The 19,092-nt window shown below is 39.7% G+C and overlaps 1 protein-coding gene across 3 annotated transcripts in view; it reads left to right on the top strand.

The window, feature by feature from the left end:
• Positions 1-346: 346 nt before the first annotated feature.
• Positions 347-19,092, top strand: part of COBLL1 (cordon-bleu WH2 repeat protein like 1) — a 74,117-nt gene continuing 55,371 nt past the window's right edge. For all 3 annotated transcript variants that reach the window (XM_064718423.1, XM_064718425.1, XM_064718424.1), the window contains exon 1: positions 347-583. In XM_064718423.1, the coding sequence (XP_064574493.1) occupies positions 540-583 (44 nt within the window). In that variant the 5' untranslated portion in view covers positions 347-539. The remainder of the gene's footprint in view (positions 584-19,092) is intronic.

Raw genomic sequence — 19,092 nt, forward strand, 5'->3', positions numbered from 1 at the left:
ACGTTTCGCTCGGGGAGAGGAAAATTCCAGCCGAGAGGAGCGGCCCTGCCCCCGCTGGCCGCTGACAGCCCGCGGCCGAGGCCGAGCGGAGTCCCCACTCCGGCCGCAGCTGGAGGGACAGCCGGGTGTGTGGGGGCGGGAGGGAGGCGCTGGGACGGGAACAGGGAATCTCTGTCTCCGTGCGTGCCGGAGCAGGGAAGGTTCTGCATTTCAAGTTTCTCGCCGCGAAGTTGGTTTTTTTTTGGCTTTTTTTTTTTTTTTTTTCCTTGCTTCTGTGTTTTTTTCTCCTACGCCCAAGGTGTGGTTCCGCGATCTGCAGGAGCCTGGCGCAGGCCGTGACCGCAGCCGCCGCCCGGGGCAGGCGCCCAGTGTCCGCGCCGTAAACAGCGGGAAATGCCCGGGCTCGGGGGCGAGGCGGTGCTGGGGGCTGCGGAGCGGGTCCGCCCTCCTCAGCCCGCCCCGAGCAGGTGAGGCGGGGAGCCGGGCAGTGCGGGCGGGTCCCCGGCTTGCGCCCGCCCTGCGCTGCCTTGGCCGCCGGTATGGACGGGCGCGCTCGGCCGGCGGCCGCCCCGCCGCCCTCCGGGTAAGCACAGCTCACGGCGCGGGCGGGAGCGCGGCCGCCCCCGGCTCCGAAGGGACATCCGGGGCCGTGCGCGGGGCTGGGTGAGGTGAGGTGAGAGCGAGGGGGCAGCTCGGGTCGGGGAGGCCGGGGCTTAGCGCGTCCGGCTGCGAGGTGCGTTGCTTGGGACGCAGCCAGCGGCGGGAGGCGGCTCCCAGCGCCGGGGGCGGGCGTGCTCCCGGTGCCCCTGCCCGGGGCTGCTGCGGCGGCGGGAGGCGGAAGCCCGCGGGCAGATGGAGCGGCGCGGCCGTTAAACGGCTGCCCCGACGGCACCGCTGCTGCTGCCGGCGGGGGCTGCGGGACCTGCCCGTCCGGCCGTGCCCCGCCGAGCAGCGGCTGCAGCGCCGGCCCCGCGCCGCGGGCACTGCCCGCAGGGACGAGCCGCAGCCCGCCCGCCGGCGTTGCCGTCCCGGTGCCTCTGCCGGGCTGCGGGACCTGCCGGGATCGGCGCCTCTGGCAAATCACTGCAGGTCAGCACTTGCCGGTTGGAGCATCCTTAGGTGTGCGGAGTCAACTTGCAGCTCTCTGGGTGAGACTGGCGGCGCTTTGGGAGGGCTGCGCCCTCCTCGGTGCTCTGGGAACTGCGGACGCTGGGGAAAAGAAAATAAACAAGTAGCATCTGTTTGGAGTAGTAAAAGGGCTGGGTTGTTTCTTTTTACGTGTTAGGCCCCTCTGGTTTAATTTTGCTTGTAGTAGAAAAGCTAACGTTAAAGAAAATATTTTTTAAATCCTAAGTAAAACTACCCCAGTTATAGATCGGGAGGAGGATATTTCCTTAACTAGTCAGGTACGTTTGAAGAAAATTAGTTTCACTGGGAACTGGAGTGGATCAAAACACTGGTAAGACTGCTGAAGTTATCTGTAAATAGAATGGACAAAATACATGGTGGGTGTATCTTTTAACATGAACGTTTTTGTGAAGCTTCCATACTATTTGCAAAAATGGATTACTTGGGTTGCTGACCAAGCGGCTACAGGATAAACAGGTGTAGATGATGGAAATTTACTGTAGTATTTGCAGCAGTAATCAAATCATTGTGAAGCCATGGCTGTAGTGAATATGGAAGATTCATAAATGATATTTATTCACTTAAGGCCTTGTCACCATTCCACATTTATATGTAGCTGTTGAGAAATTGACTTTATATTGTTAATCAGTGTCGAAGGTATAATTACAGTGTAGATAATTACTGCATTTTAAAGATTCTAAGTACTTCAGCAGAGTTGGAAGGACTGAGTGTAGGATAATAGGTTTCTTTTCCAGGTTAGGGAGTGGCAAAAAGAGTTTGTGTTGAAAGTCTTCAGTTTTACTTGTGAGCAAGTGAACCTAAAAACAAGCAAAAAGACACAATTAAAACTTTGGCTGTTCTGACATTTCCTCTAGGCCTGTTGCCTGCTATAAAGCTGTTTGGTATAGTGAATTTTGGCTGCTGCTTGACATCTAAGTTCCCTTTATGTGACTTCAAACATCTGCCAGCATCCACTTCTCAGTTTTGAGATACATGTAGCTAATAGTACTGCTCATTGCATTAGCCCTGCAGAGAGATTTTCAGGACTTTTATCAGCTGTTCACATATAATTTAGTACTTAGAAAATCAAATTGCCATGCCTTTCTTGCTACAAAAGTTCTTCATTGACAGTCTAACTGTTTCTGTAAGATGGTCTCATTTGCTCGTGAAATGCTGGATTTGAGGAAAAAATGTGGATGTACCAGAAAAGAAGACAACTCCCAGTTTTACTGAAAATAGTCCACAGATACATTTTTGAATAGTATGCAGTTACTGTTCCCTCTCTGTGATGATAGGAAAATTTGTGCAATCTGGGAAGAATTTCAGTTGAAATAGCATTTTTCTTTAAAAGTATGACCAAATGATGTAATATACTGCATTACATCTCTTCTTTCCTTGTTTAGCCAGGTTGAAAATGTTGTTAATCTGCAGCTGAAAATTTTTCCAGCCAATGTGTTCTTAAATCACTGTTTGAAGTTTTGTGGGGTAATTGCTGGTAACTCTAAGCAGCTGAGAAAGTTTGTTTATGCTAAACTGCTAAGACGGTGGTGTTTTGTAAATTTCCAAGCACTGATGTTAGTTAAAGCTTGGAACTCCTATATAACTTCATCACTGGTGGCTCTTTAATACAGAATTTTGTTATCACATCTATGGGGACAAGCTTTGGAAAAGGATCCTGTTGTATATTTTTTTTTTTTGCGTGCAGGATTATGCTTTCCTATTGAAAAATTATTTATTGAAACCAGTTGTGGACAATAATATTTGTCTGAATTTGTTGAGAAACATGCCCATGTTATTCTCTCTGTACATTCAGGGTAAAAAAGAAAAGATTTTTTTAAAAAATGGCCTTTCCTGGATTTTGTTTGTTTTTTGGTTTATAATGCAGTGAATAGAGACTGTGCCCAGCAACTGGCTGGAGTATTTTGGAATATGATGAATAGGAGGTGTGTCCAGTAAGTGGCTAGCCATGACACGCAGTTTCTTCTGCTGGCAGGAGAAGCTTGGCTGGGCAGTTAGGGAGTTTTATAGCTCATCTATCTTAGCCTGAGTCTGAGCAGCACTCCGGGCACAGAGCTCCCGCCAGGCCAGTTGACAAAGTCTGCTCCTGTTCATTGCAGAGCTGAATTTGCTTTATGAAATAATTGGAAAATCTGATTTAATACTTATAAATAAAAAAAGGACTGGCTGTAGTTGGTATCCTACCTTCTGAACACAATTTTCCTACTGTTGCTGGACAGCAGTCCCGTAACCTGGAGTAAATACTTTTTTTTCATTACAAGTAGATATCACTATTTGACACAGGATTTTACCCTGAAGAATTGTATTATGGCTTAATATGCCATTAGAATATTGGAGCAAATGTGAATTTTGGTAAATGTAATATTGATATCCTTTGTAATACTAGCCTTCCTGTTGGGATCTACCTTTAATTCAATTGTAATGTTTCTAAGAATTTTGTGTTATTTCATTTGTTCCCATATTTAAAGCTGTATGCTTACATGCAAAATAACAGCTTCTGACCTGCTTTACCCAAGCAAACCAACCCCCTTTGTCTTTATCACTGTCATTGTGTGTCTAACAAAAACATGCTTAGGAGATGGAGCTGCTCTCCAGGGCTGAAGATGGAGCAGGTTGTGTGGGGAAAGGGATGGGGCCAAGCAGCTTTGGTTGTCTTAGTGCCAGCATCGCTTCTCCTGTGTGACTTCAGGTTCCCATCACTGCTGCTTGGTGTAGTTGGAAAATGTAAGGAGAACAGGGGAAGTGTCTTTTTCATGTGATTTCCAGGGCTGTCTCTGGTAGTAAGATGTTTTCAGAAAACCCAAGTAATTTACTTTTTCTCTTGCATGTAACTGAGTTTTTATCAAATCATTTCAGTCACATTACGGACACATCAGCTGTGGTGCAGTTTTGGCAAATGTCTGGTGTCAAGCTTGGAATACTGATCTGAGCTCTTCCTTCTCTTTCTCTTTCAAGTGTTTGAGTCAGCTCCCGACATAGCCACAGGTTTGTTCAAGTATAAATGAAAGTCCTTCCTGTTGTGGAGTGTGGGAAGGGACAGCGAGTGTAGCAATAGCTTCAAACCAAGCATTCTGTGCCTGAGCCACAGCCCCAGAATGAGTGTGGGGACTTGAGTACATGTCTGAATTTGCTCAGTTTGGTGAAATTTACTAAGGGTGGAACTACGTTTTTCTCTTGCAATGAACTATCTGTTTCCATTGCTCTGTGCATTGTGTACACGTGTTTATCATTAAGTACAAGACCTTTTATACTCGTGCTACTAATTGGGTCTGTCTCAGATGTGAGTCTGTCTAATAGATAGATCTATTTTAGATGTGTTTCATTTCTTAGACCTGGGACTTCAAGGTAATACTTAGGATGTTCTTCTCACCCCCATGACCCTGATGAAGACCAAGTAAATGAGCAATAACAAAATGGAAAGAATCTTGAGAATTTGTGTCTGTGGAGCTTGCTGGGTGTTTGAAGCAGGGAGTTATCTCCTTTGTGGGTGGATGCCCATCAGGAGCCACTTGAATGCTAATCATTCCAGGGGCCAATTTGCCAGCTGAGTTCCAAATGTACACGTAACACTTCTTGAGGTGATTATGTTGTTCTTAATGTATCTGCCTTAAGCAAGGCAACCTCAAATCGTGGAATGACACTGATGCCATTAACTGAATGTTGTATTTAAAAGCTGTTTACTCAAACTTTGTCAAGTCTGAAGTCATAGCTGGGTGCATATGGAATAGTTACTGGTAATGTTCCCTGTTGGAGTGTGTTGCTGTGGGAATGAGATCAAGAAAACATTAGGGGGTGGAATGCGGATACTAGGGAGAAAAAATGTGTAGGAGGGTAATACACAAATAGAGATTAGCAGAGTTATTTCCAAGCTTTGTCCAAGTGTGTTGGTATCCTGTGAAAAATAAAAATAAGAGCTAGATAGTCTAAAGCTAGATAGGGGTATCAAAAGCATTTGAGAGGAAAAAGTGCTTGAGACTGGAAGGTGTTACCTTATGGTAGGTTCTTTTCTTTCTGCAGTTACTGGTTGGTTTTTTTTATTTACTTTAAATGGGACCACAGTATTTTCCTAAACCTGAAGATCACTATTTGTTTTGAGTAGGCTCATCTGTGTTGGGTGGAAGAAGAAAAGAGTCCATTGTTGGAGACCAAAACCTTAGATTCCAGAGGAAACTGAAAGTCGTTACAGGACTTCTGTCATCTGACAGACAAAATAATTGAGTAGGAATATTTTAAACTCACAAACAAGTTGTTTCTCCTGTAATCTAGCAACATCTAAATAGGTCTCCCTTCATAAGGTGCTGCACCTTTTCTGACTATCTCTGCTGTAGCTTGGAAAATAATTTCTGAGCATGCTGGATTTTCTAGCCTGGCTGCTGTTCTGGGCTGCCGCTGTTGTAGTTTTGTGTGTGCTGGGGAACAGCAGCTGTCAGATTATCCAGCCAGCCCTTTGAGCTGTAACAAGGTTAGCATGCTCAACTAAATATTTATTCTTTTTTTTCTAGAAATTAACAAGTCAGTATAGCGAGCTGTTGTGTTAATGTAGTGGGTACAAGGAATGCCAGGTGTTCTCTTTTATAGCTGCTTGCAAGTTAAACCAGATCTGATTGTGCACTTTCTTTTCTTCTCACCTGGCTCTCCCTTGCCCAGAGGCTGCCCTGCTGCTCTAAGTTCAGTTCCCACAGCTGTCTGCAGTGTGAGGAAGTTGCTCTTCACTGCAGCATCTCTGTGTGCAGCTCTAAAGGAGCTGACGTCAGGGCACTGGAGGATGACAAGAGGCTGAGCTGTTGGCTCTGGGTTCCTGTAGAGTTCTGTGGCTGTGCCCAGCATTGGCACAATGAGGAGCAAACTGACTGTGCAGCTTGCAACAATGGAGGGCTCAGGGGGGAAACCACCCGTGCTGTTCTGAGCTGTAGCAACCAATTATAAACTTGATGCTTCACCTGAATTCTCTCCTGAGGTAAGATCCCACAATTAAAAATGCAGCTCTTTATGAAGTAAGTTTAAACACTCACTGGAGTTCCAGTAGATGTGTGCGGACTTAAAATCTTCATGTCATAGACTGATGGATATAACTGCATTTTTTTTTCATGGCTTAAGAAATGGGGTTTTTTTTAATGCAGAAATGGAATACCATGGGAATTCTTAAAGAATTCAGAGTTCCTGGATTTGTTTTTATTTGCTAGGAGGTTATCCAGTTCAGAAGGGGCATGTGCATTTGTTTGGTTGTTGTAAATGATCAGAGTGCCATAGGTGGTTAAAGGATGAGTCCCTAATCTATCTATGAAATATCTCCCTGGGGAACTTGTATTAATGTCAACTCTGCTGCATGTCTATGGTTGTGAGGATTACTATATTCAGTTAAAGAAAATAGAGCTTGTGAATATTTTTAGCTGGGCTTAAGCTTTCTTCTGTGAGAAAGCATTGGTTTTGCTGCAAGCTTTAAATCTGCAGAGGTTCTCATTGAAGAAATAGTACAGCTTGGAAGTTTTCTTAGCTGTGTTTTAAAAATACTTTCTGCCTGCTTATTTGATTTTCTCTTCTGGAAATAGAGCTTGGTTTGGAATCTTATTTATTATATTATTTATTTTATATTATTATTTATTAATAGACAAATAAATCTCTCTTTCCCAAACAATGCAAACTCTTGCTCTATGCTAAACAAGAAACGTAGTGAGCTTGAATTTTCCTCCAACAGAAACAGACAAAAAACAGACAACAAGGAAAACACAATCCTGTGTCAAAAGCAGAGCATTAGAATTATGTTTATTTGTCTTTAAAATCAAATGAATTTTCAATCTAGTATTCCTGAATTACTGATTATTGATCAATAATTATATATTGATTTAACAATGTTCTTTTTTGGTTTTATGGGCCTTGGTTTTGTGTTGATTAGGTTTCCCTTTTGGTATTTTACCTTACTTTAATGTCAGGCCTTCAGATAGATTTTTCTATACCTGGGGTTTGACAGGTAACTTGTAAACATTGTGCAGTGGGAAGAGCATAAGCATTTTCAGCTCTGCCCTTAATGCAGACTTACAATTGACAAAGCTGTCTGGAGGAGCTGCTTCTTCTAATTTTTTTTCCACAAAACAAATTACATTTTTTTGTTTCATTCAGTTCGAGTGTTTACTTGTTTTGTTTGGCTTTTTTGTCAATCTTGGCCCCCCTCCCCCACCGTTTGATGTGCTGGCATCTTTGCTGAATTGAGTTAAATAAGAATGTTCAGGGAAATGGGACCATCAGTAGAGTAGTGTTACTTTTGCCCAGAATCTTTTTATATGTAAGTATCAAAGTAATTTGAAGGGTATTAGGGAAGAATATGGTGTGCCAAGTTTGGTTGGTGATTTTTTGTCATTCACTAGTTTCCCAGTTGTTTAAGTATCATTGTATTGCTCTTAACTTTTGTAAAACCTAGCTCAGTCCTTCTGCACTGTCAAACTTGACTGACAGAATAACTGGGCATAATATTGCAGGTACAGGATAATCTACTGAGCTGGCTATTGTTTAATTGTTGTTACAGCAGTGCTGAAAGCTCTTTCTGTGTGGGAGGAATAATGCTTTGTCTCTCATCTAAAAAAAAGAGGAGCCAAAATATTTATTAGTAACAAGGTTGAAAAACGTTTACAACTTCTCTGCTGGGTGCAACTCTGTGAGGCAAAGATGAAGTGCCTCTTTCTTTACTAGTAGCTACAGACTTCAACATTCTGTCCTTCTCATTAAAAGACAATATTGTACAGAATTCAAAATGTAACCCTTCTGGCTTTGAGAACATGGAAATTATTTGCATGGAGGGTGGTTTTTTTAACTTTAGTTAGTAAGACAAACAAGGTATGTGTTAGTTGATGACAGTAGTGTAGTAGGTGGAATTTCTAGAGGTGGAATTTCTGATAATTTTAAGGCATTTGTGTAAAATCAAAAATTCAACCCATGCCAGCAATTCAGGCTTTGATTTTTAAAATTTTACAGTAAAAAAAAAATTAAAATTCAGGATATTTAATTCCTCATAAATCAGATATAATTATATGTTGAAAGTTGTTGCCAGGTTCCCAACTTTCATTTCTGAAGAGTTATTGCTTTTTCCATTTACCCTCTGAAGTCTCCAGACCTAAGCTTTTCTGGATCCTCTGCTGGTCTCTGATTCATGGTCTCTTACTTTCCCTTGCCTGCAATTTTGATTCTCTCCTTCCACCCACATTACAAATCAGCCTCACTAATTCCATCCTTGGCACCCTCCTTGAGCTATATTTACCTCATTCACTTTTTAAAGTACTCAATGCTTGGAGGAAGTTCTTTTTTGCTCAGTCTTAAATAAGTTTTTAAGTCTGCAGCTACTACTAAAGATGTATTTGTTTTTGCCTGAAGGGTTGAGAACCCAGCAATTGAGTGGATCTTTTAGCACTCTGGCTTTGTGCATTCTTTTAAATCTTCACATTTAGAAAAAACCTGGCCTTGCAGCTTGGTCTTTCCTAAGTTTTTTTTTTTCTTTCTTTTTTTTTTTTCTTTCCCCTCTATCCCATCCTGCCTGTATCTCCTCTTCACTCTGAAACTCTAAATTATTCTTTTTATAAATATGCTTTTGTGTTTAAAAATTGTGTATTCTGTTTTACCTAACTCAGTGCATTCTTATTCCCTTGTACTTAAGTGGGCACTGAGGATATTTTTCACTACACTGTTGAAGGGGAGAAGGGTTCCCAGGCCCTTTTATGTGGCATTTTAAAGCGGGGTCATTGACTGTCTTTGCAGTTGCTGATCTCATCTGCTCACTTATCTATGGCTGAGTAATGCCTTGGACGTTGCAGGACTTGAAGCTGAGGTCTCAAGGCTGGCAGTGATAGCTGCAGACATGAAATAGGATTTTTTTTCTTTATTCAAGCGAGTCAGAGTTTACCTATTACTTTATTGGGCCAGTAGCAGTAATTTTATTCATGTATTACATGCTGTCCTTTCTCAGAATTAGATATATATATAATTTGATATCTCTATGATAGATTATCAGGAATTTGTTGTAGACATGAACTGATGGAATTGGGTCAGATGTGTCTTTACTCCTTCAGCTTCTTCATGCTTCCCTCTTGTTTCCTGATGGTTGACTGGGGCTTTTCTTGGAGTAGGGACGTGGCTCTGGTTTTCTGCCAAGTGATATGTGCAGGGATCAGAGGATTTCGGAATCTAGATAATTTTTGTGATTTGTTTTGACGGTTCTTTTCCAGTGCAAGGGCACAAAATTCCCCCTATCCTGTCCTAGGTATTGTTGAGATATTCTCAATACACAGGGCAATGCTGGTTCACTTTTGTAGAAAAACAAGGTGAAAATGTAGAAGATAGGGAAAACCAAAGCATTTTATAAGCACTTCTTCAGAGCTGGTTGTTGATAGTGAGGGATGTAAGAGAGAGTCTGAAGAGGCTTATTTTGGAAAAGTAATAAGGATCTGACATCACTGTCTGAACTGTTGGAATCTCTGTCTGATTTCTAAGCATCTCTCTTTGACTGGTCTTATATTTCTGCTGCCCAAACATTCTTACAAACTTTCCAGTCTTCCTCCCAAAATACACTGCTGTAATGCATCTTTATCCATAAATCTTAAGTTAATAAAGGAGAGAAATGCAGTGAATTGTAGATTTTGGATGAAGCCTTAAAAGTATACAATGATTTATTTTATAAAAAAATAGGGATGTGGTGCTATGATAGTTTTAGAAATATTCAAACAAATCAATTGGTTCTTGTTGTGTGTGTGTGTTTTTTGTTTTTTTTTTTTTTTCTGGTGGTGTTCTTTAAGATACTGCTTATGGGCTCCTGTTGATAGGTTTTCTTCCTGCTTTTACTTACCCCAAAATTTTCCTGGCTTTTATAGTTATATATAAAGCCTGCCAGCTAACAGGTTTACAGGAATTTTTTTTAAGTACTGCTTGCCAGTACTTAATCCAGAATAAGATTTTATGTTAGAATTGAGGCTGTTTGGAAATAATGACACATAACATAAATGCTGAGATTTCATCCTATACCATCCTACTCCTATAGATGGAGTCTTTGAAATGGCTTGGTAGCCTGAGTGCTCTTGTGGAAGAATCTCTGTAGTGTTGGTGATCATTCTGCCCTCCTGCATGAGGGGCAGCTGTCCTGCGTTCTGTCTCCACCAGAGAAGAAGAGCTTCACATTTCCTGAATGAAATCTGTGTATTCTCTGACAGGCTGGTGCTGCCTCTTCCTGCTCATGGTGGACATGGACAGTAGGAAATGATGTGTTCAAGGAGTTGTTTATTTTGTAAAAATGTTTGTCAGGACCACTTGGAAGAGCTTTAACAACTTAATATAGAAACACTTGTGCAAAATGCTACCCTAGTTCATTGAGAAGAATACAATTAATTTGCCAGGGAAAAATGGTTAAGTATTCAAAGAGTCCTTCTGGACTCTTGGAAAACAAAAGCTCCAAGTTTAGAAGTACTTTATAATGTTTCAATTTTCATTTAAAAATAAGTTTTAAAGCTTAATGATATCTGGAAACTTATTGGCCTTTCCCACATCCTGTCACATCATATTTCACATCTCAGTCATACACTGACTGTTTCCTTGAGTCAGTTTGTGGTATCATGTGAATAAATGCTCAACATGGTCGAAAGATCTCCCATCTGTCTGTAAAAGACCATGTGATCCTTTATCAAAGACAAAAGGGAAGGGCATGGCTAAACATGGCATAGCATTGGTTGGAATTGTAAACAGTCATTTAACTCAACTTAAAAAACTTTTGGCTTCTGGTGATAAAATGAGATCCATCAGAAAATGTGAGTCACATTCTCAAACTGACGTAGCTGTACCACTATTGTGTACCATAGTATTTGCCAGTGGCTTTGATTAACAAATATTTTTACTTAAATATTGAAGTGACGGCAAGAAAGAAGTGGCTTGGTCACTTGGTCTATGAGAAAGGCTGATTTAAAGATCTGACACTGGATGTGGGGATTATTTCTTCCTCTTCCCCCCATTTTTTTGTTTCTTTGTTTGGATTTTGAATAATTGACAGAAGTAGCATACTGCTCTCCCTCCCTTATGGTCTCTCCAGGCAGAAGGAAGTTTGTGTGTCTTGTTCTCAGCTGAGCAGGTTTGCTGCTGCTGTTGAGCTGATAGATTCAGTTTGTTGCAACTTCATAGTCTCTTCTTGAGTCAGAAGAATTGCTGGCAATCAAATCATAGAAGTCTGGGGTAGTTCCTTTTTCTGTTTCTAATGTTAGACAAGGCTTTTGTTTCCTTGTTTGTATTCACCTTAGGATATTGTAGTTTGTGATATTTTTAAAGTGTCAGCTTTGAATTTCTGCATCCAAAGAGCCTTTCTGCTTTAAGCTGACAGCATTATGCTAGTGACTTTATACCTGTGTAATAAAAATTTCTAAAATTCTGATCATTGTCATTTTATGTGTGTCAAAAGAACAGTGGGATGGCCATTAGCCACAATTTCAGTGTCTTCTCTGATATGAAGCCAGAGTTCTGTTAATGAATTTCCTCTTTTGGGAGGTATTCAAAACTCAACCATACTTACTGGGAGAGAGAAAATGTGGTACTTGGGGGAGGTTGATGTGCTTTAGGTTACTGACACTTAGATTTACTCAGCAGAGTGAGGATGAACTTTGGAAAAGTTCACAGATTTGCAGCTGAATTTTAGCGCTCCCTTATTTATGTCTTGTTCTGCTTCTATGATCTGCATAGATAGCTGCTCATGAACTTTTTATCCAGATTGATTGCTCTGCTTTTCCACTTGCTAAATTCAGTTTTGTGACAACAAATGAAGCACTGATATGCTGCAGTTAGTTGTGGGGAAATAATGACAAATTCTGGAGATTTTAGCAAATGGACTATCTGCAGCTTGTCCCTCACCTGTCTCCTACCACTAAGGACAGGAGTAGACACTCCTGTCTAGGTGTTCTTCTGATCTGCATTCTTGTCACTTTGGCTTCTTCTGCTGCAGTGTTGGCAGTAATTTTCCCTGTTCTTTGCCCCTACCACAGGCTGTTTTGTGGCCAGACAAATCCAAGGTTCTCTATTGATCTTGAATCATGGCCATTAACTTCTAAATAAGAGGTTTGCCCTATTTTGGTACTAGTAATTGCCTCTTTGTTTTCACTGAGATTGTGCTGATATGCAGCTTACCACTTGCTTGGGGATAAATGAGTAAAAAGTATGCATGTCTTATAGCTAGCAGAAGTTTCCTCATTTTATAAGTTTTTAGTGGTTTAATGCATTCAATAAGGAACAATTTCTTCTAAAACTTTTGAGAAAATAGTGGTAGAGTTAAGCACTCTTGGTCTTTCTATTTCTAGAGTGTGACAACATGTGAATGGCATGTTCATCAGTTACTGCATGGTTACAGAGTATGAGCATGTAAATCATTCAAAATGCTATTTGGCTGGTTACTTTCATGGGTAATAATGTGGAAAATAGTGCATTTTTGTCAGGATTCTGACTGTTGTGATGACACAGGACACAGAATTATTAAATAATCTGTGTCTGATCAAATGTTTTAGACACATATTCTTTTAGGCATTTTACAGAGATTTGCTGTTATGTTCAGGGAAAATTGCTAAATCCAGGATGAATTTATGGAGTTGGTTTCATATATCAGGAATTTGTGTGTTTTACAGGCTTTAGGAGATCTGGCAGCTTAGATATTTTTGTTGCTTCCTTTGAAATCCATGAAGTAAGAAAACCCTTTTTGTCTGAAATTTCTTGGGTGGATTTTTTACATGACTTTTTGGGTGGGAGAAGTGTGTTACTGTATTTAGTTAACATTTATAAACTTAAGTCACATTGTGTCAAAGTTTGCTGTAAATCTCTATTTGCTCTATAGGTCAGGTGGGTACCATGTAAGAATTTTCATGAGGAAAGAAGCAGGAAGATAAAATGCTGCTAAGTTGAAGGGTGCTGTTACTTATAATGACAAAGCACTCAGTTATGGGGACTCTGATAAATAAAGCCTGTAGACAAAGTGCCCAGCTGTACTTTAAGATGAAAACAGGATGTTGGTTGTATTGCTGCAGGACTGCTGTATAAATCAAAGGATATGCTGTTATTGCTTTTAAGGAAGCTGCACTCCCTTGGAGTGGTTCTGTATATAAAAGAATGGTAATTGCTGTGCTTATCAAGGACTGGCAGTTCTCCTTTTCCAATTGTGACCTGGTGAATCCACCTCAAGCTCATGACTTAAAGCCTTGCCAGTTATTTTAATCCCCTATTCAATAGGACAAACAGAATGAGGTTATTTTTACCTCTTTATGATTGCTTAGAACAAGTGGAAAACCCCTTCACTATATTTAAGTCAAAGGTGATTTTGCTGGGGAGGATGTGAAGTGTTTCCCTCCTGCCTGTTAAACCTGTTGGTTCAATCTGTGTCCAGTTCATGGCATCTGGAAATGGCCAGGTGGCTTTTTCCCTGTGCCAGTGTCCTTGCTGGTTTTTTGGTTTTTTTTTTTTTTTTTTTGCATTTACTTGTAGCCTCTTTAAATTTTTGTTTGATAGCCTAAGCCATTTTTGCTTTGTTCTCATATTGTCTTTTAAAGGACTTGTTTGCTCTGTTTGTACGCTTCTACTGTTTCTTAATGCCAGCTAGAATGATGTTGCCTTTGCTTTTAAGTTTAATAGTTTTTATGCTTCCAAGCACTAGATGCACTTATACTTTCCCCCCTCAGGAAGAAGTTATGCCAAAATACTTTTCTGCTTTTGATTTCTACCAGTTTATTTTTTGTCTTCAGGGAAATCATAGAATTATTTAGCTTGGAAGCAACCTTTGAAGATCGTCTATTCCAATCTGTGGTAGATCTGTAGTGCCCTGTAGAATGGCCCAGATTGTTATTTAGGAAATATAAATAAGTTTTTCTTAGGCAGAAACAGTTTACACTAATTAGTAGAGTGTTGTCATCCTCTTAGCATTTGTACTCAAGTGCAGAGTTAGCCTCCCTGCAGTGAGAATCCTGAGCATGAATCAGATGGGAAGCCATGCTGCTGGTGGAAGCAGAGGACCGAGAAAGAAAGGGAAAAGGCAGCAAAGGTGAGTCAGGTGTGCAGTGCTCTAAGGGAAAGTAGATATAATTCACTCCTTAAAGAATACTGACACAGCATAAACTTAATATTGTTTTAATATCAATTGTGCTTTGTACTGAAACATAAATTCATCTTTCAAATATATAGTTTTCATAGAGTCTGATGCTCATAATGACTATTCCATTGTGTACCATCACTTATCTACATTTCACTGAAGGTCTGTGAGGGAAGGATATTGCAGGAACTCTGTAGGCAGCTGTGTTTAGGATCTCAATTCCTATTGGTATCTCTTTTTCATGATTCCTGATTCCTTATGGTACCCACTTTTCAGTATTTTTTAAATTAAATGTTGATAAAATAACTTTATATTTAAAACTAGGATTTGACTGTATTCTAATAACAAGTAATGATGTGTTTTTAAAGAAGTATCTCTACTTCTTTCTGCTTTTTCAGAGGGGAGGCAGAAGTCTCAAAATCTTAAATATGGCTCATTTCTTTACTAAGCAGTTGTAGAAATTAATCAGTTGTGAAGTCTTTTTTTGAAACCCAAGGTGTTTCTGTAGTACTGATCAAGTTATATTGGGTGTACTTGGGAGGATACGATATTACATGCAGAGATAAAAACTTCTGTGAAGAGGAACCTTTTCTGGGGCCAGAAACTAATTTCTGAAAACATATTTGTCAGTTATCAGGTGTCCTAGTGTCTTTAGCAGTGATTTATTAAATAAGGATAATGTTTTAGGTTATTAAAGATAAACTTTAAATTCTGCCTGTTCATATAAATATGTGGTTCTTTCACAGACCAGAAGCATGGTTATCAGGAGACATGCTGTGGAATTACCCTGGTGTGACCTTGTAACTGATGGATTTGACAAGCATTAAGCATTATTTGAACTGGTTCAGTACTCTGAAGGCCTCTTAATTGTACTGCCAGTATTCTTTTTCTTAAAACTTGTAATGAAGTGGGATGTATTCTGGACTGCTTGTTTGGGTTACACACTCGCACAGGTAGCTCTCACAGTGCACATGTATTGTACCTTAAAATAATTGTGATTTGTTTGCTTGTTTGGTTTATTTTAATTTTGAGCAAGTGCTATGACTTTTCATCCACAAAGCTGTTGCTTTTGATTAGTAACTTAAACCTTGGCAAGTACGTAAATTCCTCAGCAGGGCACTGGTTTTGAAGAGCTGCTTATGTTCCAGGGGAAAACTTTTGAGCAGATTGTTTCAGAACATGTGATTTTTATTTTTTTGATTTTTTTTCCTGCTTCTGTACTACATTATCTGCACTGATTTACTCCTTTCCTCCAGGAAACACATTTGCATTAAAGATCCGGTCCTCTGTTTATTTAGTTCCTGCTGCTTATTGCTTCCATGGGGTCCTCTTTGACCTTACAATTAACAGAAAAATAACTGATACCCTGGGAATTACATCAAGAAGAAATTAAATACAAGGAGCTGATGAATTCTGATGGATTCTTTCACTGATCTAACTTCTCTTTTGACATGCTAAGATACTCAGTAGTAAAAATAAAGAAAAAGATTTTAAAAAAAACATAAGGAGAATGTTTTTCATAGAACCTCTGATGCTTCACTTAAGGCTTTAAACTACAGGAGTCAGGCATATCAGTGGTTCCTATTGTTAAATGTTGGCTTTGTCATCAGAAAATGTCAGTATTTTCTGGAAGATACTCTGACCTGGCCTGAATCAATTCTTATTGATCTGAGCTGTTTTGACTGACTGACTTGTAAGTAGAATAGTTGCATTGCACCGTAACATTTCACAGTCCCAGCTGAGACACCCTGAGTTCTCTTTTCATTTGGTCAGCAGATGTAAGGACTCCTGCTGCAGTTAGAGCAATACTGAAATAATGCTAAGTATAAGAGATCATTCTTGCTTTTAAGCTTAATTATATATACAGCAAATTCAGTGCAATAACAGTGAGGGTTCTCCTTTGTTGGTTTATTTAAATTGTATTATGTTATTATAATTTTGTTGGAAATAAGCTAGACTGATGAGAGATAAAGCTGTCATAGCAAAGAATTGAAAAGCTTGACCCCAGTGTTGTCTGCTTAATGCCACTTTAAATGTCTAGGCTTCCTAATTTAGTCTGATTTGAACATAACAGTGTCATGTTTGGAGACACAGGATGCCAAGAAAGGAAGCAGATGATTTACATCCCTTGAGCTTCCATAAGTGGGAGTTTCATATTTGAATTAAATAAAATAATGAGATTTTAAATGATAAAAGAAGGTGGGGTACCAGCTGAATGCCTTGGCAACTAAGCTGGTATGTACTTTTGCCAAAATGGAAGAGATGATTGCATTTTGTCTTATTATTAAAAAAAAAATAATATGAACAGGAGTGGACAACCTGAAAGGACAGTTTAATCCCTCCAGTGAAGAAGATAACCTGGCAGTTTTAAGTTTATGATTGGACTTCATGGTTTTAAGTCCAATCTAAATTATTGTCCAACCTAAATTATTTTGTCCAACCTAAATTATTTTATTCTTCTGTTGTTTTCTTCACCCAGTCACTTAGCTTCATGATTTAACATCAATGGTGATAAAGTTATGCAGTCATGTAATTGTAAAAAGATAGAAATGACAGCTTGGCCTAGCTGTAGAATTTTTCTTGCAATTTTCTTTCTCAGAAGTTCTTGTAATATTTTTAATGTTCTTTGCTTTTGACAGTCACCTGATATCCTTATTAGCCACCTTTGACACCAGAAAGCTAAGGGCATTCAATATTTTTAAAGGCTGTTGGGTCATATTTGCAGTCTGAAAGTGTTTCACACACTCTGCAATGTTACCATGGCAGTGGTATCCCCCATTAAACCCTGTTTCACATCAGCAAATATGCAGAAAATGGAATTGTGAGAATATAAATGATGGTGAGCTTGAGAAACCATGTGACCTTAGGCACAGAAATAGTGCACTGGTGTGAAGTGTTTGAAGAGCATCCATTTTTTTAGCCAGGTTAGGTTTTTTTTTTTTTTTTTTTTTTTTGTTTTTTTTTTTTTTTGGTTTAGCAAAGAGATTGAGCCAGGCTGCTGGTGAGTATTTAGAAGGTGTGGTCTGGTGATTTGCATCCTGATGAGCAGTGGCACCCAGTGAGGTTGTGTAGCCAATGGCTGGTCCTTAGATCGAGAACATGGTGAGAGGCTGGTGGACCAGCCTGAGAATCACTCAGTTTCCTCTGTCTTTTCCTACTCTACTCCTAATCTGACAGGTAGATTCTGGTGTCTCTTAGCAGCAGGTCATGCCTTGATTTGATGCTCTTTACATAAATTAAGTGACAAAGCTATATCCTATTTTCTGCTCCCTGTCAAAATGTCTGATTCAATACTAGACCAACTTTGTCCAAATGTCATTTGTGGCTGTCCCAGAACTTTGAACACAGAACCACTTATGTATTATGGTAGTGGCAGTAACATGATTTCATCAATTTTCCATCCACCATCACTCCTTACTTGTACTGAAACTGTTAAAGAAGTGGTCAGGACTTTGGGGTAGAAACTGGGACAGGATTTTCAAAGTGTGATGGGGCGGCTGCATCATAGGTTTTGGACTCCTCCTGGGAGGATTATGATGATAAGGGTCAGCTGTCTTAAGTTTTTAATTTGGCAGAATCATAAGATGGTTTCACTGAACATTACAAAGCTGGCTTTGCATATGTGGTTAGCTTATGCTGTAAAGCATGCCATACAGACAGATATTTTTGTCTCTTCTGGATTCTTTTTTTTATCATGTAGTACTTGGTTGTTCATTTAAAAGAAAATATTTGTGTTCTAAAAACAAATGACACACACAGCTGTGTAGCCAAGTGACCCAGAGAAAATGAGTTCCCATGATCTGTGTGAATGTGCAAGTGATGGGGACCAGAACTTGTTCTTTGTCCAGTAGTTCAGTTGTGCCTGGCCTCAAGGGAGCATGGAGCCCTGCTCCTCATCCTGTTAACTTTCCATGGGAATGTAAGAATGTGCCTCACAGTGCTGGCTAGGAATAGTTGTGTGTAGGATTTTGTTTGGCTTTTTAAAATTTCTTCTATCTAAATTCTTGTGGGTTATGCAGAAATTTTGACTAAATACTGATTTAGGAAGAGTTAAATTGTGTGATACTGCAGTTTTTAAGAACTGGACATAAATGTTTGGCATTGCAGTGACAAGAGCTATACAGCCATTTATTTTCTGTCCTTTATGTTCTTGAAGAAATACTTCTGTTCAAGGATAGTTGAAAATGGAAGGGAAGCATTTAGTCATCTGCATAAATAAATAACTTTGAAGTTCTGAGATACCCAAGATGTACAAACATAGATCATATTTGTTTGGTTTTTTGTTCCACGTTGGGTGAGCCAGGACTAGGATTGGTAGAATCCTTTTCTTTGGTATTTGATTTTATGAGTCAAAGTTTGGCTATTTGATTTTTATTCTTTCCCTTGGTGGGATTGTATGTGTGTGTGACCTGTTATCTAGATCTGAAAATTCTGTAATGGCACATCAGAGACCAAGTGCTATTCCAGTTACTAATGTCCAATTTGGGAAGCTTAATGCATTGGCTAGTTTCTGCTGTCCAGAAACATTATTCCAAAGCTGTGAAAAATATGTACAAATTATCTATGAGCACTAATGTGCCTTAAATAAGGTAAAGCAGAAGAAAACATAATTCAAGCAAAAGACATGCTGGTTACTTCCATATGTCTTCTAAGACACAGCTTCCTCAAAGTTCATACTTTAGGCATATGGCCTTGATGAACAATGTACCTACTTCCCAAATTTGTCCACTTTCATTTAGCTGTATTAATCATGGTATAAGTGTCAATAGAGGGGCACAGAGTAGTCTGTTGGAAGCATATTAGATTGCATCCAGTGTGTCTATTTTTTGCTTAAATAGTTACTTTATTTAGAATTTATGAAGTTT

This window comes from Zonotrichia leucophrys, chromosome 7 (assembly GCF_028769735.1).
Source record: "Zonotrichia leucophrys gambelii isolate GWCS_2022_RI chromosome 7, RI_Zleu_2.0, whole genome shotgun sequence".
Lineage (NCBI taxonomy): Eukaryota > Metazoa > Chordata > Aves > Passeriformes > Passerellidae > Zonotrichia > Zonotrichia leucophrys.